Consider the following 24,947-nt stretch of genomic DNA (forward strand, 5'->3'; position numbering starts at 1 on the left):
AAAGAGAAATAATCAGAGCACTGAGTGTGGCCCAGTCATTCGAAATTCTAGCAAAACCCTTGATTTATAAACTTATATATGGGGAGTGGTAAATCATTATGATACATAAGCATTGATTGAGCTTGCAACGTCTTTCTGTATATAAGTCTAAAACTTTTTAATTACCTGTAGAATGTAGGATTCTTTAAAAAAATTAGTTGGTTAGTCAAGCTGTATTTGGTATGAACCAATATTGACTGAAAAGTGAATTTTTTTATTTGAGTGCGTTTTTAAAAGTGCATTAATTTGATTTACTTAAAAAAAGTCAACTTGTTAGAGGTCTAGAAATAAGATTTTAAAAATAAATTCTGAATTTTTACCTTAGCTGTTCAAGAAAGGTTTTAAGTAGATATTAGAAACCAAATAAGATGTGTTTTGGGGAGCTCTGAGCCAATTAAAACAAAGTCAAACAAAAAGGTCACTTTCTGGAATTGAAAAGTCTCAGTAATGGTAGTAAGTCCAGCGTTTCCATTACAGTACGTATACCAGGCCTGGGAGATCAAGCTTACATGTTAAGTATTTGACCAGCTCCATGTAGGTGATTACGACCATCTTGTCAAAGTTTTTAAGTGTTTTCCCTTCCACACAAGAACTACACGTTAGCTGTTGTACGGTATTTCTTGCAGACCACCCTGCCTCACATATTTCTTAGGCCCACAGTGTTGCCACAGGAGCCCGAGCTCGCTGGTGTAGGCAGGCCTCAGCGTAGGGTGTGGCTGAGCGAACACTGTACCCTCAGGGGGTGAAGCTGAGAACAGACCGCCAGACTTGGAGCGCCTGCTCTACCCCTGCTCAGCTGCTAGACGCTGGGTAAGCCAACTGAACCTCTGAAGGCTGAAAGGCCCTCCTTTGGAAAACGGAAATAATAGAGTAAAGCCTCACAGGGTCCTTAAAACTTTAAGTGAGGTGATCCACATAAAGTGCTGAAGTATTTCTAGCATCTGGCACCTCGTGAGCACTCTGGAAAGGCTCCACGGTGAATTATCATTATCGGTGCTGCTCTCATTCCTGTTAATCCAGCGTTACCAGTGGTGTAGACGCACGCTTCCCTGAGAGTGGTCTGCAGACCTGCACCAATGCGCACACGGGCTCTTACTGGTTTGCAGTGAGATAAGGAACTTGCGCCAGAATGGAAATAGACGATGGCACCAATCATTGTTTAGGTCAGCTGATGTTTTTAATAGCAAGACTTCTGCAATGAAGGAAGCAGTGAGTGCATTTACATTCGTGTGCAAGCTCCTTATCTGGCCACAGACAAGTACTTTGAATGGAGTTGGCATGGAGTATTGGACCAATGATCCCGTTCTCAAAAAAGTAATAGCTCTTTATCCTGAACACAGTTACCATTCACTTGTAACGCTTCATTAACCTTCTCTCTGCTGTGTTTAATAGTTCAGCAAATATTTACTAACCACGCCGTCTGTGCAGAGCCCCATATCTTATTTTGTAGAAGTTGCAAAGATGGCTCTGAAAGGGGATCTTGACTTGAGGGAGTCTACCGTCAGCCTGGAGGGAGAAGACAAAAAGGGAAAATCTGAGTGATATGTCGAGTACCGGAAGTGAGGGTTTGCGTTAGTATTAGAGCTTGATTCCAAAGCTTCCGTGTAGACAGAGGTCTCCTTTTGCCAAGCTGCTCCCAAAAGGGAAAGAATTAATACCTTTTTTCCCAGCATCTGTACTGTCACGATCGAGATCAGAGTTGACTTTATCAAGGTAGTGTTTCTCCTGGGAGATTCAGAAATCCGCGCCACTAGGGAATATCTGAGGTTTTAGATAAAATGACAAAAGTGCAACTTCTAAAAATTAGTATTACAGAAGGTTCATCCTTAGGGTGTTTTTTTTTTAATTACTGATTCTTTATTTGATCCTGTCTACAGACATTTGAATAATAAATAATTTATTGCAGTGCAGAATACAAAGAGACATTAAATAGATACTAAAATATTTGTAAAGTTTCAAGAAAAATTCGCACCGATTCTTCAAGAAAAAATGCATTAGTCAAATAGATGGTGTCGAAACAAATTTGGGAGTCATATAAAATAATTTTTTTAAATACAAGGTTGTGTGTGTGTGTGTGTGTATGTGCGTGTCCCATTCCCCCCACCCCAATGCTTTTCCTAAAGAATGGAGATGGAAGAGGATTGGCTGTGAATCCGAGCATAGAACAGACTATCTTCATAGACATAGGGGGAAATAATTTAAAATGCTCAAGACAAGAAATGTTATTTAGTTTTTCATATTTCTTAGGCGTTTTTTACACAGAAATGATTTATTGGTTTCATGTACTGCCCTACTTGGCAAGCCTGCTCGTAACCCCTGTCTGCTCCATTCTTCCATTTGCCTTAAACTGTCATCAGCCCTCCTAGACCTTGCTCCCACTAATGACTTTAGAAAATTGAGGGTGGGTGTTGGAAAGATTATAGATAATATTTTAAAATAGAGTAACATCAAATTTAAGAGGAGAATTGTTAAGAAAATAAAGAGTAAAAAATAAAAAATTTGATCAAGAAATGACTGGGTGAGTTAGACCCAGGGCACTTAAAAAAAACACAATCTCTTTACCTGCGTCCATCAAGTCCTCTGTGACCTGGCCCCTGTCTCATCTGTGAGTTTAGCTTGTACCAGAGTCTCTCGCACCTACTATGTACCAGCTGCATTTCCCTTCTTCTGGTTACTTGGTTATACGACTAAGAGTCTCTGCGTGTCTGCTTCCCATCCCAGTGTCAGCCTCAGCTGGACTGTCCGCTCCGCGAGGACAGGAACCAACCCTCATGTTCACACTGTGCCAGCAGCATGTTCACATGCAGACGCTTAGTAGGTGCTCAAGTACTGGTTGAAAAGTAAATGGAGGATCAGAAAATATCGCCATCCAGGATGAGAAAACTTGAGGGCAGAGAAAACATACTAGATTCTGAGTAACACCTATAATAAAACACAAACTTTAGCCTTAGAAGCATAAAATCCCTAACGAACAGAAAATGATTCATTCATTATCTGTTCAGCCTCTAATTGCTAACTGAGCACCCTGTATTTGGGTTTAGGCTGTAAAAATTACCAAAGAGGTTAGAGCTCAAATAGCAGTCTAGGTAGAGAGACTGAAAAATGGGGAAAGAGAGTAAGTGGTACAGGAGGTTCAGTAGTTTCCCATCTTGGAGGATGTTGTTCCCCAACAGTTAGTTCTTTACATGCAGCCCAAAGATGAGGGGTGTCCCGGAGCACCCACGATGCATGCCGGCCCCTGACTCTGCAGCTCTGTCCTTTTCTACACAGTAACTTCTGAAGGGATCGAGTGTGACATGGGTACTGTGCCCAGAGAAAAGCAGGCTCTGAGGCAGCAGCCTGGCCTTTGACCCCGGACACTTGGGGGAAATTTAAGAACATCATTCTTTTATAGAAACTGATCATGAGCCTGAGCCATGAAGAAAAAAACTGTGAGTGCACTCGATTTTAGTAGGTCTCTTCCCAGTGGCCTCTCCACGTGGCTTGGGCGTCTCAGACAGAGGATGACAGCTGGTTCCCAGGGGGGTGTTTCAAGCATGTGAGTACCTTGGAAATGGTTCAGCATCACTTTACTGCATTCTTTTGGTCTTCCCGAGTCACAGGGCCAGCTGAGACTCAAGGGGAGCGGAATAGACGTCCCGGTTCCGTGGGAGCAGTGACGAGGACTCTGTGGCCCTTTTGGGTCCCCCCATAACATTGATGTGGGTGGTACATTGTGTGTGTTATGTTACAAAGGGGCCAGGCGAGCCTTGGATCTCTAGAAAGATGACTAAGAAAAATGAACTGTTCCCCGAGGGTTCAAAATAGTCAATACTTTATAGATTTTACTTTAATGACAAGATTATTACACTTTTAGGGAGCATTATAAAATTAGTAGAAACATTGCAGAGGCATATAATTGGTAAAATAAGAGCTATGCTGTCTTTGTTTAAAGGCAAAGCAGTTCAGAAATAGTACCTAAGGGTAATAGCAGCAATTTAATTTGCATGTAGGATGAGAATCTCTGTAAGGGATTCGTTCTCATCAGAAAAAATAAAAATATAAAACTAAATGTTAACTTCTCTTGAGCAGGATTTTCTGATTTTTGGAGACCTTTTCAAAGTTAGCTTGTCCAGTGACCTCACGTTACTGGGTTCCTTGGAGCTGTTCTGTGGATCCAGTCCCACCTATCGAGGCAACCGAAGAGTTGGGAGGTGAAGCCCTATTACATTGGTGTTATCAACCGTTATAATTCCATTTTGATTTGGAAACAGTGGCTTTCAAAATGAATTCTGAAGAGTTCTACCTTCACAGAGCTAAAACAACCTTTCCTCCTTCGGTTATTAATTTCTCCCTTTTCTGGCCAATTTCTGTGTGCGTTTTTAAAAGTCCGGTCCTGCTGTTGGTCCTGCCCTCCAAGTACCCCTGTGTGTGTGTGTCTAGTCCCTAGTTTATTCATTCGAGCCCTGAGGTGGCACTCAGCAAGTGTTTCCCTGGAGACTGGCTGGACCAATGGGCAGCTTTTCCTGTTACTCATGGTTAGCAGCTAGCTAGCTCTTTGAGCCCACTAACCAACCATCCGAAGCAATAGTTACCATAATGGGGTGCCATAAAAAGAGTGACAAAATAGCATCAACTGTATTTTATGATTTGTTCCTTTGTACTTGAGTTTTTCTGTCTTTTTAGTTTTCACGTGGCTAATATGAAAAGGGGCTCATTTCCAGCAATACTGATTAGATTTTTTAAAAAATCACAAGTGATTATAAGAGAAAGGACCCTCTTACCTGACATATAGGGAATAAGTTACTGGGGTAAATTTAGCCCTTGCTTAGGGAATGTCTCTTCTTTGTTTAAATTAAATGTTGTCTTTTGTTGCCTCTTGAATCTGACATGTTGGGCTCAAGACCCTGGAATCTCAAGAAATAGGCTTGAGATTTCTGTCTTAATTAAACAAACAAAAGACCTTATTAGTAAAAGCTACCCATAGCCTCAGATGGAAAAAAATAATGAATTCACTTCCCTCACTTGACTTTGTAAACTGGCACAAGCAAATGTAAAATGAAGTTTTAAAAAATATTTTCCTTTAAACTAGAGGATTTCTTAATTTCAAAAAGTAACAATAGACTTTCTTGTAGCCGCTCTTAGGGGAGCAGTCACCAGACATTCCCAGTGTCTCTTTTGTAATGGGATTAGTGGCCGCATGATTGAGCCTGGCAGTCGCAATGCCCCGTAGCTTTCTGCTCACTGTCAGTCCAGGTTCGGGGCCCTGTGACAAGTCAGGCAGAGAGCAATGGTCCGGTGTGGAATCACTTTCTAAACTGCCCAGGAGAAAAATTGCAGCTGACCCTGCCATATAAGCTAGCCTAACTGATTCCTGGTCTTTTAAGCCGGCAGCGGAAATGACAGACAGTAACCAGCCAACAGAAAAAATAATGCTGTTGCTTTGAACGCCTATGTGCTTTTCTTGTGAACATATTGTGTGTGTACCTGACTTTCCTTTTTGGTTTGTTTTCAGCATGGTTTAGTGACAGTCATTCCACGTGCTGAAGGGTGCTGAAGTGAGCCAGCCCAGTGAGAGGGGAACGCGGCAAAGAACAGATAGGATTTGAGGAATTCAACTTACTAAAGCCTTGAACTGAAGCCTTTGAGACTGGGACATCTGAGTTTGTCTGAGTGCATTCCCAAGCTGCGGGCAGTGGCTTGTTGCAGGAGAACTTGACTGTGCGATGCCAGCTGCTTGAGCTCGCTCTTGGACAAGATGGAAGAGGAAGAACTGGACTGTCCAAACTCCTCCTCGGAAAAACGCTACTTCCCCGAGTCTCTGGATTCCAGTGATGGGGACGAGGAGGGCATTTTGGCCTGTGAGGATTTGGAACTGAACCCTTTTGACGGGTTGCCATATTCATCACGTTATTATAAACTTCTGAAGGAAAGAGAAGCTCTTCCAATATGGAAAGAAAAATACTCCTTTATGGAGAATCTGCTTCAGAATCAGATTGTGATCGTTTCAGGAGATGCTAACTGCGGCAGGAGCTCTCAGGTGAGTTGCCACCACAAAAAAACCATTTGTTTTATATGTTGTGCTTTTTTTATTACTTAAACCATCACAGTGTCACAGCACAGTGTCCTGTTTTAATAACAATCTAAACCTAAAAACATGACACAAGAGCATTAGCAATGCAACCATGACAATTAAATTATCTGATTTCATATATTCAAACCAGGTGAATAACAGTTAATAATATTTAATGTGGATATTAATTGTATTTAGTGTACCACTGAAGTTTCTCTAGAATAGTAGCAAAAAAATTCGTTCACTTATTATCTCGTTGCACATACTCTATTTTAAAAGACGTTATTTGCCTGCCATAGCTTTGGGGATGTAACTGCCATGTTTACACACCCGCAGTCTGATCGTCAGGATGTTAGGATGCTTATTCATGAAGCTGGGTGAGCTACAGAAATTCAAAAGCACACGGAAATTTTGTGTTCCTGATTATAAGGAATAACTGAGTGGCCGCACACTTCGGGGTCTGATGAGGAGGGAAGAATTAGAGTAGATCGTTAGTGGGTACTTATTGTCTGCTTTGTTGTTCCTTTTGATTTTAGTGAAATCTATATTTCACCCTGAACTTGTAAAGCCAGCAGTATTTTTTACAAAATTAATTTCTAGATTCTTATGATGTAAGGATTATATTAGACCACAGAGATAATCCGATGGAACCCCCTTCACTTCTCAGGTGATGGAACGTGGCCCAGAGGGATTTGGTGATCTAACTAGTGTGGCACAACTTTCTGAGCTGGAATTATAAAGACACTTCCCACTATGCGTCGCTGCCCCCGAGCTCGTTCTTACCACACAGGTTTACTTGTTTTAAACATAACTCGAAGAGAGGAAGGAAGGACAACAGGTGTTTTTCTTTAATCTGATTTATAGTTGCCAGTAGCAAGGGTTTATTATGATTTATTATTTGTGATGATGAGTTATTGTTAGAATAAATTATTTCGGTTTGTCATAAGCATCTCATGAAAACTGAATGAGTAATTCTCCCGATTTCTGTGGACAAAACGCCAAGTTTAAAGTTATTAATGTTTTTCTTTTGCAATAATTTTAGACTTACAAAAATAGTACAGAGATTTTCCATATATTGTTCACCCTGATGTTCACATTTCATTACATTTGGTTTATCAATCTCTCTCCATACACACGTACATGCACACACGCATGCACACATATGCACACAGATGCACACATACACATTTTTATTCTGAACCTACCTTTTGAGTGTAAGTTGAGGATATGATGCCCTTTGCCTCCAGGTACCTCACCAAGTACTGAAAACTGGACAAAGCCACAATATAACTATCAAATCAGAAATGTAATATTGACATCTCATTATGTAATTTATAGACATTCAAATTTTATCATTTCCCATCAATGGCTTTTATCATAAAAATAATATTTTCCTAGTCCAGAATCCAATCCACAATTGCGTTGCATTTCATTGTCATTTCTCTTTCCTCACCTTTAATCTGAAACAGCTCCTCAGTCCTTCCTGGCCCTCCTGATCTTGACATTTTTGAAGAGCACAAGTAGGGGGGTATTTTGTACAACGTCCCTCAATTTGAGTCTGTCTGATGTTTCCTTAGGGTCCGGTTGCACTTACTCACTTACAGCAGGAAGCCACAGCAGCTATGGTGTCCTCGGGTGTCACATCAGGAGGCACAGATTTTTCCCATGACTGGGGATGTTAAATTTGATGACTTGGTAAGGTGGTGATGCCCTTGTTTTTTATTGTGACGTCACTATTTCCCCCCATTATTGAAAAGACGCAGAGAGACTTTGAGACTCCATAAAGTCTGCTTCTCATCACACGTTCACCTCCCAGTTCTAGCATCCTTGGGCGATTCTTACCTGTGACGTTATTACACTGGTGGTGCAGATGGTGTTTTCTAATTCTGACATTCCTTCCATGTGAATATTTGGAATTCTTCTGTAAAGCTGTTTCTCTTCTTCATTATTTATTCATTGATGTATGTCAACGTGGACTCATACATTCTTCTCTGGATTATCATTCATGACTAAGCCCGTTTATTTTGTTGCTCAAATTGCCTCTGCTGTGGCCAGTGGGAACCCCTTCCAGAGAGGTGACTTCTGGGCCTTTTTTGCTATGTCCCCCTCACTCTTGGGCACTTCTTTGCTTTCTGGCCCAGTAAGATGTTAACAGGCTCATCTAGTGTGTTCCTGGTTCCGGTCTTGGAAAGCCATTTTTATCAAGGAGCCCACTTCCTTTTAGTGGAGAATTGTGTTTAGAAACCAAGATCTGGGAACTCAGCATGCCCATTGCCTTTGGTTTATCATTGTGTCTAAGCCCGCTCAGTGGACAGAGCATGGAAATAAATATGTGCATGTATGCACCTCTCTCTCTCTCTCTCTCTCTCTCGCTCTGCCTATCCAGTGCTATTCCTGTCTCTTTCTCTGCATGTACTTCTTTCTCTATATATATTTCTGTGGTATCTCTATCCCTATCTGTGCACATCTTTAATACCATAAGTTCATACTGATGTGTCTGATTCCAGTTCCACACTGTGGGGTTCATCCAAGCCTCCCCGTTTCCATAGTTGTAACTCTCTTCTCTAACTGGGAGAAACCTAGCTCTCATTATTCATGGTATCTTTACTTGGTCACCCTTAGAATACTCATAATGTAGTTTCAGAATTGTTAACTGTAACTACTATAAAAATTTTTAAATCTATACACTCCTTGAGTTTTCTTTTAGAATTTGTCATCTTTAAGGGCAAGAATTACATGTATTATGTAATATGTTATGTTACTACTTCGCAATGGTTTCTCATGTCATTTTTACCTTCTCAATAATTTAATAAATCAGTCTTGCTTTCTGTTAAGTGGGAATGCAGGACGTATCTTCAGGGTGGGAGAAATCAAAAAATACTGAAATGATGAGAACATGGGCCTGTTCCAAACTACTTTAAAGTAGTGGGAACATCAGGTGTCTTAATTCTGGAAACAACTTGGTTATTTTAAAAAGTTTCCAAGAATTTTTTGTTGTTGTTCCTTGGCGTTGAAACCTTTCAGAGAAAAGCCTGTCTTCAGGCCCAAGCGTCCCAGAGAAGCCCACAAGGGTCTTTGCTGGATCCTAACTCTTCCATCTCTTTGGTGCATATGGTATGAAGGCTATTTCGTGACTGGCCTAGGGAAAAAGGACAACTTTTCATGTATTTATAGAGCCTTTTCCTTTTAACCTTCTCTGGGGCAGGTTTATGAAAAGGCCTACAAGAGAAGGACGTATTTTTAGGATTATCTATTTTGCTTGCTTCTCTCTAGCTTTTGTCCTGAGATCTCCCAGGAACGGTGGGGGGTAGTGAGGTGAATACGCATGATGTAACTGCCATTTAACCTAAATTAAGAAGCTGTGCAGAGCATCTCCAGCTTATCAACCGAGTGAACTTGCCCACCGTTGTCTGCTGGGACGGCCGACGTGTGTTACTCCTGCCAAGATATGTAGGAGTTGTCCTGTCCGTCCGGGATGTGTGACGTCCAGTTCAGGAGGGGCCCCCTGCTCCGTAAGTTGTTCTGCGGCCGCATCGATCGCACCGGGCAGCCTCGGGCGTGCTGCAGGAATGCAGCTGGACGGATCCATGCCTTGGGGGGAGCTGGCGGGCCTTCAGGTCCCACTCAGTTTTTGGATCCACCACTGGCGAGTGAGTGGGACCTTGGCACGAGCTGCAGACTCAGGTCCAGAGAAAGAATCAGGCCATTTGGACGGACAAGTGAAATCAAATGAGGGCTGGGCGCCTCGGGGACCAGGACGTACGTAACCGTAGTAGCACAGTGCCTCACTTCATTTATTCAGAAATCCATTAGATGAAGCAAAACAGTCTCTCGCAGTGTGTGGGGACGGGAAGTCCGACACAGTGTCTCTCCTGTGAATGTCCTCTTGTCACAGTGGCAGCAGTGACGTCACAATGTTTGATGCCGCTGCTGCTGTCCTGGTTCTGATGTCGATCGCGCCCACCCTGGGGTCCCTGGACCTCAGCCCTCCCAGCGTCCCGCAGCGCAGCCTCAGCCGGGAGTCGGCAGGGGAGAGTCTCGGCTTTGCTTTCTGAATTTGTACAACTTGTAGCACTTCAGCCACTAGCTTAAGTTGATAAAGCCCTGCTGTAGATTAGATACGGTGACCTAGAGGACGCCTCTTACCTACTCTCACAGCAGCTGATGGGCCAGCAGCCCGCTGGTTTCCTTTCAGGTCGGAGAGAGGAGCGAGGACGCACGTTCTCGCCACCACACTAGCCCTGGATGCCTGCCTTGCACACCCAGGCCCGGCCGACGAGGTGGCTGAGCGAGGTCGGAGCCTGAAGCGAGCACTCAGGCACAGTCCAGTCCAGAGAATGGCATTTAGACGGGGTTGAGAGAATGTGAAAACATGGTTAGGTGAGTTCAGAATGAAAAGACTCAAAATCGTGATATCCAGTAGGGAGAGTTTCTAGACCAAATATAAATCGGCACGTCGTCTATGACCAAAACTCTCAGATAGATTGCTTTGTAAATAGATTTATTTTTTCACATGTTAAAGGAGCAGTGTCCCATTTTTTTCATCAAATTGCACAGCTTTTGCTAAGTACTAAGTGTTGTTTAAGCCACAGCCAAGGTAGCCCAGAATTCAGTGTTTCTGTCTGAAAAAAAGGTAAGGCCAGTGATTCATAGAGAGGTGCAGCTATTTAAGCTTTCCGGTTTCTCACAGTGCCCACTTAGAATGTTTTCTAAATGTTGCGGGGGAGGGGGGAGGGGTAATGTCTTCCAAAGAAAAACTATAGAGGGAGAAGCGAAATCTCTAATGCACTTCATTGGTGAGAAAGGGAAGGTACTGTGAGGACAAAGAAAAAGCTGCTCCCAGAGGAGACTCAGAGAATCAGGGCACAAAATGGTCTTTATCCAAAGTACAGAGAACGCATGAGCCCCCTATGAAGTTGTCATCTTGGGGTCACTTGAAATTGTGAAATGTTCACATTTCTGGCCTTTGCTGAGTCACAGGTTTTCTCAGCTGGTATCTGAGTTGGCCAAGGCATCCAAGCTCGCAGGGCACCTTAGGCTGCGTAGAGCGACACAGAAGGTTTGCAGAAGCGTGGAAGTGTAACAAAAAGGACGGATGACTTCGTGGTCCTCTCCTTTCTATTCAGTTTGCGTTTGCATCACTTGCTGTTATTATCCTTGTGGAACTGTTACTGGGAGGGGCGGTCCACCCGATGCAGTCAGTCGCATGTCGCAGGGCTCTCTGCAATTAGTTGTGACTTGTGCTCAATGGCTAACTTGGCTGTGTCAGCAAACACCCTACACTGAGCGCTGTGTGTGTGTGTGTGTGTTCACTCTTCCAGTGGTTATCCTAACTAACGTGTAGAAGGGCTGTTCCCATTTCCAAATTAATTTCTTTGCCTCATAGGTGAAATAATTTGCTTTATTGTGGAGGAGGGCAGAAGGGACAATGAGGACCGTTGGTTTGGTCTGTTTGTTGCACTGCCAGGCCTGTACGACAGTTATGCTGTTATAAACATACTGTAATAACTCAGTCTTGCAGAATTTTTGTGAGTAGATAGGAATAAGTGAAATGCAGTCAAAACACAAAATCAGAAGCTGGGAAACATGGCCCATAATCATTGGAATCCTGTGGAATTCTAGAGTTTGAAAGCAGCGATCCTGGAGTTTGGCATAATAACCACATGCAAGTGTTTTAGTAAAACTGGATGGTGTCATGTCCGCAGCACTCTTAGCTGTGTGAAACAGCCCACTGCCGTAGCACTGTCCCCTGACACTGCCATTAGGCTGAGAATCTCATAGCTTCGATCACCTCCTTTGTATAAAGATGCTTGAGAGCAACTGGCTCTGTGGACATTACACCAGGTGAGAAACAAAGATTTGGATCGGTTCTGGCTGTGCTGTGTACTGGCCGTCTGACCTGAGCCAGTCACCCTTCTAAGATGTTTCCCCACGTGTAAAATGAGGGCGTGGACTCTATGCCTTCTAGAGCTCTGAGGTTCTGTGACTCCGCGTCTGTCCAAGCTCTGGCCCCTCCCTTTGGCTCCTCAGTTGATCTCAAGATGTCCTCCCGTCAGGATGTTCTCTCCCAAAGGGCATCTCCCTCCCCTCCCAACTCCTCACTCCCCCCAAAAAGAACTGGATGTTACTGTTTCGCTTCATTCATTCATTTAATTTTACTTTCAGTCTTCTTGTTATTAATGATGCCATTACCTTTGTACTTTAAGTTAGAAATCTTGAAATATTTTTTTTTCTTAAGGATAATTATTCTGCTAGGGAATACTGCTCATTCTTCCTCTGCAATCAGTATCGCTTGGTTTTATTACTTCTCTCCCATGCTAAGTCCTGAGTCCAAGCCTTTCTCTCCATTTTTTAAAATTATTCCCATGTCCGTATCCATCCATCCATCCGCCCATCCAAATATTTATTATCCCTATTGTGAGCCAGGTCTTCTGTTAAGTGTTGGAGACAAACATGAACCGTATACACGCGGCCTAAGGATCTTCCAGTCTAGTGGGGAGACCAGATTTCCAAGTTTTAATACTGTTTTTCATGAGCATGATGTTGAAGTCTTGGCTGGGGACCCTGGGTCGTGGACCCTCGCCTGAGGGAATCCGGTTCGCAAGTGAGGATTCGGCAAGAATGAAAAATTACTTGCTAGGGAATCAGGGAGAGGACAAGTTTCATGTGAATTCCCAGTTAGGTGACCTGGCGATTGTGAAGCAATTTAAGGTAGAATATACAGAACCACAGAATTTAAAAGTATTTATGAAAAGTATCAGAAGTAAATTTGTTCATTCAACCAGTATTCACTGAGTTCTGGGATTGTTCGGTGACTAAGACAGAGCTCGTGGCTGGCAGGTGGGTGCGAGGGCACCAGAAACAGACCAGCCACTGCAGGGAGCTGGGCCCCGCGTGCTCGTCGGGAAGTGCTCTCTGGGGTCTCTTCCCAGGGCTCACAGCCAGCGTGGGAAGAGATGGCACGGGGCTCAGACCTGAAGGCTAACTCATCCATTCAACCCATTTTGCAGGGAAGGGAACTGACGCTTAGAGAAAGTGTGACTTACAAGGAACAAACTAGCGGCAGGCCAGACCTGGAACTCCTGACTCCCGTCCCTTAGGCACCTGGTTATTTCCGGTCTCGGGCCTTGGCTTCAGGTTTCCCGAGCGCAGTTTTCTCACATGTGCATCTTTCATAGAACCAAGTGGGTAGTAATTATGGATTAGTTTCCAACCTGTTGACAAGGCTGACACCTATCTTAAAACGGAGGAACTACACTTGCACTTCTAGGGGAATTTGCGCTCCAAGTTCATTCATTTTGGAGTTACTTACGATTCTTGGTAAGTTATGTTTATTTTTCAAATTACAGTGAGGATTAAAATCTACGAATTCCATGATGAGCCTAGTAAATAGCAAATCTCATGATAATGAAATATTAAAACTTTTAAATACCTTACATCTATTTTTAAAATACTCTTGGAATGATTTATTTTAAAAATTCATGTAACAAAGCATAATTTATTGACCGTGCCTTAGGATTGCAGCATACAAATGAGCTCAGCACTTTCTACTGTAGTAACGCTTCCACATGTGAACTTGATAAAATCAACTGACCATAATACACTTTCGATACAAGGACTTTTAAAATAAATGATTCCATAGCAGCCTTGATGTTACCTTTTCCCAAACCTGGATGGATTGGTTGATTTTTCTCCCTGGGCCTATTTTTCATTGTATTTCGATGATATGTGCTAGTGTATTTAGCTTTTACTACAGGGAAGTTGTAAGTAGGCTTATCTGGTTATTTTGTTATGATCACTTAGATGTAAATGTAAATGCTTTACTTTTGAGTCACTATTTTTCATAGAAATGCTATTTAATGTTTACATTGCTTAAAACACAATAGTTTATACCAGAAGCCATATTTTTGATGGAGCTTTCTTGTAACCAGAAAGAAAACAATAATCATTAAATATTATACATTAGTCTTTTCAGAAACATAGCTGAGGTTAAACATTTTTTTTCCTTTTGTTTTTATCTGCCTTTTTTTTTCATCTGGGAGTCAAACTTTAATGGTCCCTGCTAACTCCTTTTTCCTCTTAACTCTATTTACTAGTAATAGCTCTGTGCATAAACACAGACTGTTCAGTTTCACTAAGATATTATGAGCCCACTGATGATTCACTGCTGAAAGGAAAATCACTTATAAGACGAGCCCTTGGTTTTGTTGTTTTCCTGGCGGGAGCTGATGTGTCTCGTTTCCTGTTAAAGGTTCCGCAGTGGTGTGCTGAGTACTGCCTCTCCATCCACTACCAGCACGGGGGCGTGGTGTGCACACAGGTCCACAGGCAGACCGCCGTCCAGCTCGCCCTGAGGGTCGCAGACGAAATGGACGTGAACATTGGCCATGAAGTTGGCTACGTGATCCCTTTTGAGAACTGCTGTACCAGCGAAACAATCCTGAGGTTGGTTTGGGGTCGTTCATGTGCTGTGCCTGACGACTCTGGGCTGTGTTCTGCCCAGAAGACTGTGTTCTTGCAGTCACGTTTTAAGCATCTGTTGTGTTGAGTTATAACCGGTCTCTGTCACCCGCCTGACATGCACCAGTTGTTTTCCCAGACGGGCGTCATCAGTGATTCCTTGTCTAAACTTCTTCCGGGACTCCCCGTAGTCCTCAGGAAAAAGTACGACTTGTTCGGTTGCCCAGAGACCGTCAGGCTTGTGCTTCTCCAGCTTCCTCTCAGGACAGGTCCATACAGGTTGTGTGTGTGCCCATTAGGGTGACACCGGGTCTCTTCATACAAGCCAGTCCCTCTGCTTGGAGGGCCTGCACCACTTCCAGGCTTGGCTAATTCCTTCTGGCCACGCGAGAGTCGGCACAGGGTCACCTACTCCACAAAGCCTTCCCTCACCCTCCTGGAGTGTAAATCAGAAAACCCAGGTGGGTTTCTACAAATTTGGCATCGGCTCTCATCATGGCCGTTCAGAGCCCTGCTTTTCAAACTGTACTCTTCAGAGTCTTCCAGGTCCCAGGAGGCCTTCTCAGCGCTCCCACAAGTGTGGACAAGGGGCATCCTTCCTATTTCTGTTTTGTTTTAGCTTCATTGGGAGATTTCCTTTGCATAAAGGGTTCCAAGGGCTTAACACAGAGAAGAAACGAAAAGAAAAAGAAGGAAAGTTGGGGAAAATCACTGCTCTGGGCCGGTGTTCTCACGCAGTTTTATGTCACAGCCCATAAAGTGGGAATGTCTTAACAGCACCTCCAGGAAAAGGTCACAGCTGTTGGTAGCCGACGGTGACTGTCCCAAGGGCTTCAGCTGCCCCCAGGCACTGCCTGACCGCTCCAAGGGCTAAGGAGACAGGTATCTCAGGAATAGTACGTCTGCACATCTGTAGTCCATTTGTGTGGCACACCAGCGTGCCAGGGCACAGCTCTGAGGAACCTCGCTCTGTGTAACTAGGATGATATAGTAGGTGTAGCAGAGTACAGTACAGTGTGGTAGGTATAGTGTGGTACAGTACAGCGTTGAAGTACAGTGGAGTACAGTGGAGCGTAGCACACTACAGTATGGCAGGGGCAGTGTTTTGCAGACTCATCCCCAGCACCCAGCATGCTTGTCCCATGTAAGATGTCCCACAAATCTGGAACATTTGGGTAGTGGGAGGAAGGAGTAGGTCCTGTCCAGCTGCCTGCTACAGACTCTGGTGCAGTTCTTTTCCCCATCAGAAAGCCCGTGGGACCCATTTAGTTTGTGCTAAGCTGCTCTCCTGCAAATGTTTATCTTCAAAAATAGAAGACACAGTCTTCAGGCCAGTAGTGTTAAACCATTGGGACCCTTCCAACCAACAGCACTTGAACTTCATGAAGACAGGTAACCTTCTGCTGTTAATAGCAATTTAAACTGCATTTCCTGAAACATTGGCAATGTATCTATGTTTTTACATAGTTACCAGTAACAGCACTTTTTAAAGCACTGTATACATGACCTTATTACCATAAAAGTGAGAAATAGATCTTTGTATTACGTAGAAAATGAAAGGTTTGTAGAGTAAGTTTCAGGATTGAGCCTTAGCAGTCCCTCAGTATTTTATAATCATCGAGAAGGCCAGGCCTTGCTTGCTGACTCTAGCAGCTTTAAATAAGGCATCATCTCATCTCTTTTTAATTAAGCCCAGATACATTTACATAACACACATGCCTTCTCCACCTTGCAGGAAGCATTTCTTCCTATAAGATCAGTGCTGGGATGAGTTTTGCTGAGGAGGGAATAGAGGTTTAATTTCTAATATTAAGGAAGTATTATAGGTTAAAATAATTTGTTTTTAGACAAGAGGCAGTTGTAACTTATTATATCATACTAATTAACCTCAACAACAGATGACCTGAAAGCTAGATTTTGAATGCATCTCTCTCTGTTTGTTTGCATCTTGTACAAAGTGTAATATTCTAGTATTGAATATATATGTATATATATGTATATATATAATTTAAGTTTGAGGAAAGGAATAATTAGCAGTTTATCACTGCTTGTTTGGCAAGACGCGGGATGAGAACGGTATGAAAAGAGAGGCAGAGAGCAGATGTTTTGAGCTCACAGAGGTGCCACGAGAGGGATCATGGACTTTATCACCAAAACCACGGCGGCCAAGGAAGCAGCTTTACAATGTGACAGTGGCATGAAGTGTAATAGATATTCAGGTTTAAATCTTGACTCTCTCCCTGGCTTTATGACTCGGGCAGGGTACCTAACCTTTCTGAACCTCAGTTTCCTTATTTATAAATATGGGATAGTAATGCCTGCCTTGAAGATTTATTCTGAGGGTTAAATGAGAAATGTTGCACCAACACAGTGCCTGGCACACACTAGGAACTTCATAAATGTTCATTTCCTTCCTTTTCTTTCTTTCTTGAAAGGGGTTGAGGATTACACAAGGGTCCCCAAGACCACCCCCAGTTTTGATGACTTGCTAGGAGGACCCAGGATTCAGCATGTACCTTACTCACAGCTCCGCTTTACTGCAGAAGCAAAGTCAGCAAAGGGAAACGGTGCATGGGGTGAAGTCCGGGAAACCAGGCGCCCTTACCCAGGGGAGTCACATAGGACACTCTAATTCCCACAGCAGAGAGTTATGACAACGCGTGTGAAAGGTCATCCTACCAGAGACTCCTTCCCCGGAGTATTCACTAGGGACAGGTCATGTAGGCATGACCTTCTTGTTCCAAAATTCCTAACTCCCAAAAGGAAAGCGGGGTAGACTACATTGTTTGTACAAACCATAAGCACCATGAGCCCCTCTTTATCAGTTCTGGGGATGGTTGAGAACCGTGCCCCTCCCCCAGGTTTGAGTTCCCAAATGCTAGTCAAGGGCCAGCCTTGCAAGTGGATCTAAGAATAACAGTTTCAAATCTGCCATGTACCAGGACAAATAAAATAAACAAATGTGTAGAAAACATAGGATTGGTTTCTTCAAGGAGTAATATAGGTAAATATGTAAATAGTCTCAGAAAGAAGGTGTTTGCATGGTCTGGATAACGAATAATAGATTATTTTTAATAATAATTTTTAAAAATATCCCAAGACTCCTGGAAAATTCCATCAAAATCACTGCTGACTCTCCGGGAATGCTGGCCAGTTTGCTTCCCTGAAATAGGTGATTACTTTGTAGATGCTTTTGTTTGGTTATTTGGGCAATTCTTCAAACTTGTTGACACTAACATGTTGGTAATACTGTGTCCCACCACCTGAGTCCTCCTAGTGGGCTGGCTGGGCCAGGGGCCCGAGACAGGAGCGTCCCAGTGAGCTGGCCGGGCCACAGGCCTAACACAGGAGGGTCATTCTTGTATCCTTTCCTTGAAAAATGTGTGCTTTGACTCGAAATTCTTCCATTGATGAAAGAGGGGGAAATGCTTACTGTAAGGACAGGGTATTTTGTGATACTGCTCTTTTGTTTAAAAAGTTCAGGGCAAATGTTACATATAGCTCTTGTTAATATCTGTAATAAACACTTAGGGGAGAGGTCTCTAACTTAGGGTTCAGCGATGGCCTTTTGGGGGTCTGTGAATGTATGCAAACTGTGTTTAAAATTTGCTTATATATACTTTTCGGTTTTGAAGGTCTGTAGATTTTATCATCTTAAAGGAATCTTGGCCCCAATAAAGATTTAGAACTCCTGATTTAGAGAAACAGATACAGGAAAGTCACTTTTGTTGTTAGTTTTTTGTATGATTTTCGTAAATGTATTCTAACTTTAATGTTTCTTCCTTGTAGGTATTGTACCGATGATATGTTGCAAAGAGAAATGATGTCCAACCCTTTCCTGGGTAGCTATGGGGTCATCATCTTAGATGACATAAGCGAAAGAAGCATTGCCACTGATGTGCTACTCGGACTTCTTAAAGATGTGTTACTGGCCAGACCAGAACTGAAGCTCATAATAAACTCTCCACCTCTCCTCATCAGCAAACTGAGTTCTTACTATGGCAACGTGCCTCTCATAGAAGTGAAAACTAAGCGTCCTGTGGAGGTCGTGTACCTTAGCGGGGCTCCAAAGGGGTCTCTTGAGTCTGTTCTACGCCTTCTCTTTGAAATTCACCAGTCTGGCGAGAAGGGTGACATTGTAGTCTTTCTGGCCTGTGAACAAGTAAGTCAGTCTCATTCTAACCTAACAGAATCATAAGGTTACTCACTGGGAACCTTTTAACCTTGTTAGGATGTTTTGAATAACTAATGTACAGGTTTCAGTTTGCTAATTAGCTGTGTAAATATTTGGTTCCACCACACCTCATTTTTATACTTTGGAGGAAATGTAGGGAGGGTAATGAAACCTGAGCTGAAGGGACAAGGAAGTGTCTCTAAAATCACATGCTGCTCTGAAAACAAATGGGTGAGGTATAGACACTCCGACTCGCTGTAAACAGGTGGTGTACAGAAATGATCTCCAAGGCTGACTTCCTTCACCAGACATAGGCCGGGTCCTGGGCTGCCGCACGTGCCAAGCTGCTACCAGTCATGCCTACTGTGCCTCGTCTCAGAAGGGAAGACACCTCCCTTCTGGTCAGAGCATCTGCTGCAGATGTGGAATAGAACCTAAGTATGTGGCATAGAGTCGAGAAACAAGTTCCCACAGATGTTCCTACAATAGTCGGTGGAGTGCTGGGCAGAAAAATGTAATTTATAGCACACCCAGAAGGCTGTCTTCTGACACTGGGGCTCCTTTTCTTAAAAAGATAAATGAGAAAAAACTTGGACTCTTGAAAATGTCTTTTCAAAAGAACAATTGGAAATGTATAAGCGAGTATCTGTTAGTGCTTTTATACAGTCAACGTGTCATTTGGGGTTGCATTTTCTTTTATTAACAGCCCTATGTCTCTCTCCACTATTCTGTGGGCTAAATCTAAAAGCCTCTAGAATCTCAAGAATTAGACCTTTCATCTTAGAGACTAATTTCCTGGTCTTTATTTCCTACCCACCATCTCACTCAGAGAGTGAAAGTACTAGTTTTTAGACCATGACTCACATATGTAGTGATTGCAGGGATTAAACAGAAACCAAAAAGGAAATTGTTCGATGTTGGCTGAGCCTCTAGACTAAGTACCTCATCTCTCTACCAGGGCCGTTTCCTAAGTATTCCCATGCTTTCTGAAATACTTGCAGGAGTACTTACTCTGTTTTATATTCAGAGCGTCAAGGATGACTCATCCTCCTAGCCTTGGGAACTTAGACAGTTTTCTCACAACTTGGATTGTATCTGTCTCCATAAAGACAGTCATTTAGAATCTCCAATGTATGATTAACTCCAGCATATTTAGCTGTTTCGTGCCTGGATTATAGTTTCTTGAGTCGTCCATCTTCTGCCCACTGCAGTGATTTCTTCTCGTATCACTTCCTAACCCTGCATGAGTCAAGGCATTCAAGAAAGCCCTGCGCACAGTAGCGAAAGGATTGAGGAGCTAGGAGAAGAGGGCCTCGGTGTGCCCGGGAGAGGCCTAGGAAAGGGAAGAGGACCAAAACGAGAGGTCTCAAAGATGGAAAGTTAGACTCGCCAGGTGAAAAAGAAGACAGTCATTTGGGGGGCGGGGGGCGAGTATAATTACGACTAGGATGAGTAAGCACACATTCCAAATGGACTTTTGAAAAATAAATCTTATAACAGAATTGGGGGGAGTGATGGTCTTAGAGTATTTGATTCTCTTAGTTTAATATAAGCTGTGGTTAATGGCAGTAACTTTTGAATTGCCAGACTTTAGAAGATGCGTTTTTACCTAGGCTGGTAGTAGGAAGGATAAAATCCCGGGGCTTAGACAGTTAGGTGATCTTCCTCGAAGTCAGACCGGAAAGACATTTCCTATTAAGAAATCATCAGTCTTGCAGAGTCTTGAAATCTGGAGAGTGATGGTGCGATGAAGGCTACGGAGGACTTTGCATTCTGCGCCTCTGAGAATGAGGACGCGTCCCTTGGGCCGGTGGGGCTGATCTGACCCAGGTCCAGCCCCCCTGGGATCTCTGGGGAGGGCAGAGGGCAGGGGGCGGGGGGCCGGGGCGAGGGGAGGGGGGCCGCCTGGTGGGTCGGGCAGCAGCCCTTCTGGCTTCAGCACACCTTCCTCGGGAACCAGTTGCGTCCTCACAATTCAGCCCAATTAATTTCACAGATGTCAGCCGGTTTTCTTTTCCCCATCGACGGCCCGACAAGCTGAACACAGTTCAGTATCCTGACAGACTTTTCTAGTTCTTTACCACTTATGTCAGGATTACCATTAAGATACTCCTTTCCTATGGTCTTGGAATCTGTCTTGCTCTGAAATCCATGTTAATAGCTACGGATCGTTTTTCCCCATACTATTTGAAGCTTTCGAGATTCCTATATGAAACTTTAAAGTGTGCCATAAATGTCGCATGAAAACAAACCCAAGCAGTCTAACAGAAACACACTGATTGTTATTTTTTGGTTTAAGCAGTATGTTTTCAATCGCAGTAGTATTCTGATATTCGGGGAGGTGGGCATTCGCTGCCTCACCTTTCTTCTACGGGCTGAGCGCCTCCCGTGTGAAATAACCCACAAATCACCTGCTGCCCGGGGCCTTCGTACCTAGTTAAGACTCAGCGCCCTGCCTGTTTACAGTGCGCTGTTCCTTATCGCTTAGATCACAAAAAAGGGAAATAAGTAGAAAACATAAGAGGAGATTTATGGTAATATCTAGCCAAATTAATTGTGCAACTTGGAGCTATCACAAAGAAGGTGCTGTTGGGTTAAGGTTTTCCTGGGAAATGTTCTCTCTGGCTGTGGGCCTTTCACTTTGTGTGCGTTGTTGTGTTTTCCTTTACAGAATTATAGGGAAGGCCCACATATGTAAATGCACTGTACACATTGAATAGAAAGGGAATGAATAAACGATTGGAAGCACCACATGCATATTTTAAGTAATTTCTTCCAATTCTGAATTTTCAGACATATCTAAAATGTCTTGAGTTTCTTGCACAATTTCTTACTGGTACGTGTAGTTTTAGAGCAAATAATTGACTTTTTGTCTGATATATTTTACAGTGAAACATTTAAAAGGGCACTTCTAAATGCTTGAATCATACAAAGATGTAAATAACAGTGACTATTTCCTGCCTACTTTATTGCATTTCTGCTATTTTGAAGTGCTAATGGGTGAAAATAATTTTCAAAATGACCCAGATAGAGACTCTGGTTGTAGAATGTGTTCGTACCTATGCTGTTACTAGAAATCTCGAGACTGCTTTATACTTTTTCATTCTGCCACCATTAAAGCACAGCGATGCCTCATCACTGGTGTAAGAATAACTTGTTTACCCCTCATCGTTAATGGATATGAGAAACTGCATCAAGCTAGAAAAACAGGCTAAATGCAGGAAAGCAAAGATAGTACATTTCACAGGAGGAAAACTATCCTGGACTAAAAGTGGCGAAATTGCTTATATATGATATTTAAGTTCCCCAAAGAAATGTTCTCATCCAGTTACCTCTTCTTTTCATATTTAATGATACACATAGACAACAACACAGGTATTTCTTTCCCTGTATACACTGTGCAGCTTTTGCCTGTAGTTTTATTTAATTTGGACTTTTCTTTTTTTAAGTGGTGACATTGTTTGTAATGTACTTTATTCTCATGGACGTTGTTTCTTTTACTGTAGGATATTGAGAAGGCCTATGAAATTGTCTGTCAAGAAGGATCTAACTTAAACCCAGATCTTGGCGAGCTGGTGGTGGTTCCTTTGTATCCAAAAGAGAAATGTGCATTGTTCAAGCCAAATGATGAAACAGAACAAAGATGCCAAGTTCATCAGAGAAGAGTGGTATTAACTACTAGCTCTGGAGAGTCTTTGATCTGGAGCAACACCGTCAAATTCGTTATTGATGTGGGCGTGGAAAGAAGGAAGGTAATTATTATCAAGTAGGTTAGATAGTCGGCTGATAATTGTCGAGAAGTAGATTCTTGGGTTCCTACCATTTTCTTGACCAGAAAGTCAGGATGAACTCTGTGATTGAGGGTTACTCTATGTATGTGCCTGTGTTCAAAGAATTACTGCAGCCAGTAACGAAGTCCTCATCACATGTCACTGCCTTTCATAAGCATGGTGCTCGTCTGGAAACAAATGGCGGTGCCAGAGGAAGAAGTTTTGAGGAAACACACTATTGCAGCATAAAGGTGGCGGTTCTTGTAGTGCTTTTTCTTTAGCTAAGATACTAGCAAAGCAAATCTCCTAATCTTTTCTTATGGACGACTCAGTATTTTTGGTGCCCCTTTATCAAAATAATTAGCATCTTCCCTCAGGTAACCTACTAGAAATTAGTTGTAAGTACACTGACTTTAATTTTAACAGATTTTGGCTTTATAACTGGCATGATAAAATTCCATCCTAAATTTTTGGGGCAGATGGGTGGTCCAGTTCGTCAGAGCTTGAGCTCTGGGAAACAGGGTTGCTGGTTCGATTCCCACGTGGGCCAATGAGCTGCGCCCTCCACAACTAGATTAAAGTTAACAAACTGCTGCTGAGCTCCCGAGCGGCCAGATGGCTCAGTTGGTTGCATGCTCTCATGCAGTTGGTTGGTGCATGCTCTCAACCACAAGGTTGCTGGTTTGATTAATACAAGGGATGGTGGGGCTGTGCCCCCTGCAACTAAGATTGAACATGGCACCTTGAGCTGAGCTGTCGCTGAGCTCCTGGATGGCTCAGTTGGTTGGAGCGTGTCCTCTCAACCACAAGGTTGCCAGTTCAACTCCCGGAAGGGATGGTGGGCTGCGCCCCCTGCAGCAATGGCAACTGGACCTGGAGCTGAGCTGCGCCCTCCACAGCTAAGATTGAAAGGACAACTTGACTTGGAGCTGGTGGGTCCTGGGAAAAACACACTGTTCCCCAATAAAGTCCTGTTTCCCCTTCCCCAATAATAATCTTTAAAAAAAAATTCCATCCCAAATTTAGGAAAAATGGAACTAGGCTATCTCAAACTCGCAAAGACACTGGAACTTAAGAAATCGTAGCATTTGATTGAACCTCTCCAAGTATTGATCCACTTACCTTTATTAGATGCTGTGTAGATTTTTATCCCTCCAGGAAACTATGGGTCTCCTAAATATCCTTGTCTTACTGTGACAGAGCAATTCCAACCATTAGGAAGGTTCCCTTGAAACCAGTTTGGGTTGATCTTATTGAATTAGTCCACCATTCAGAGAGCCAGGGTCATTGCTTACCCCGTTAAATTACCCATAAGAAACACCATGTCAGTGCCATATGCAGTTTTTGTGTTAGCTGGTACAACTGGAAAAGCTCAGTATATGTTGTAACGGGGAGACCACTGAGATCACAGTCAGCTTGAACAGAACGTTGAAGAAACACAGCACTGTCAGAGGATATTCCTTGTCTCCGTGGGCATATGAGTATCTCTCATCATTCACCAGTGTCATGCTCTGAGCAGTGACACCGCCAGTATTTCAGCACATGATACAGAGGTCCCATATTTACTGAAACTGCAATGAAAGCACACAACCTTTAAATCCATTTATCAAGGCACTTGGAGTTTCCATCCTGAGGTGAGAGACAGTGGTACTGTACACAGAAAACGAGCCTGCAGCAGAGCGTTTCATGGGGTGCAGGGCTGCACAGGGCAGTCACTTCCGGGCCAGCGGGCCAGCTGCCTGGTGAGTGAGCTGATGCTAAAGATGCTGTCTTTCCATTGAAAGGTGTACAACCCTAGAATAAGAGCCACCTCCCTCATCCTGCAGCCCATCAGCCAGAGCCAAGCAGAGATCCGCAAGCAGATTCTCGGTTCATCTTCCTCAGGTAGCTACGGACAGACACTGACATACATTCCTGTGTGCAGGCCACACAGAGACATTAAAGCCACTTCCCTGCATCTCTTCTAGGAAAACTGTTCTGTCTATACTCCGAAGAATTTGCCTCCAAAGACATGCGGCCCCTGAAGGTGGCAGAGATGCAGGAAGCTAACCTCACCAGCATGGTGCTTTTCATGAAGAGGGTGGACATCGCGGGCTTGGGCCACTGCGACTTCATGAATAGACCAGGTAGCTTTGTGCGCGCGTCAGGGGGCGTGGGGCTGGGACTGAGCCGCTGGCCTCTGGCCCTTCCTAGTCCCGAAGCATATTCCCCATTAGAGATAAACATTCTCTAAAGTAAGTTTAGAAGACGTAGGGGATTCCTGTCCTGACACTGGAAAACTGTCTGCCACGGACACTGGCGCGGAGGGAGCCTGCGCCAGAGGCGTCGGGGACAGTGGTGTGTGGAAGGGGAGGCCGAAATGCACGGAGCAAAGGCAGAGCTTGGTGGGAACGTGGGGGCCAGGGCCCTCCCTCGTGAATCATCCTGTCCCGGGGAAAATCCACGAGCAGCT

At 43.5% G+C, this 24,947-nt stretch overlaps 2 protein-coding genes across 5 annotated transcripts in view; one reads left to right on the forward strand and one right to left on the reverse strand.

Moving 5' to 3' along the window:
- Window positions 1–591, reverse strand: part of FANK1 (fibronectin type III and ankyrin repeat domains 1) — a 75,333-nt gene extending 74,742 nt beyond the window's left edge. The window contains exon 1 of the mRNA XM_074338662.1: window positions 549–591. Coding sequence (XP_074194763.1) covers window positions 549–591 — 43 coding nt within the window. The remainder of the gene's footprint in view (window positions 1–548) is intronic.
- Window positions 1–24,947, forward strand: part of DHX32 (DEAH-box helicase 32 (putative)) — a 38,437-nt gene that overhangs the window by 3,987 nt on the left and 9,503 nt on the right. For 2 of the 4 annotated variants that reach the window (XM_019742183.2, XM_019742184.2), the window contains 7 exons: window positions 700–849; window positions 5,534–6,058; window positions 14,343–14,536; window positions 18,341–18,713; window positions 22,232–22,477; window positions 24,280–24,379; window positions 24,463–24,621. In XM_019742183.2, the coding sequence (XP_019597742.2) occupies window positions 5,777–6,058; window positions 14,343–14,536; window positions 18,341–18,713; window positions 22,232–22,477; window positions 24,280–24,379; window positions 24,463–24,621 (1,354 nt within the window). In that variant the 5' untranslated portion in view covers window positions 700–849; window positions 5,534–5,776. The remainder of the gene's footprint in view (window positions 1–699; window positions 850–5,533; window positions 6,059–14,342; window positions 14,537–18,340; window positions 18,714–22,231; window positions 22,478–24,279; window positions 24,380–24,462; window positions 24,622–24,947) is intronic. The other 2 variants (XM_019742186.2, XM_019742182.2) reach the window with 1 other exon arrangement.

Source organism: Rhinolophus sinicus, linkage group LG07 (assembly GCF_036562045.2).
Source record: "Rhinolophus sinicus isolate RSC01 linkage group LG07, ASM3656204v1, whole genome shotgun sequence".
NCBI lineage: Eukaryota > Metazoa > Chordata > Mammalia > Chiroptera > Rhinolophidae > Rhinolophus > Rhinolophus sinicus.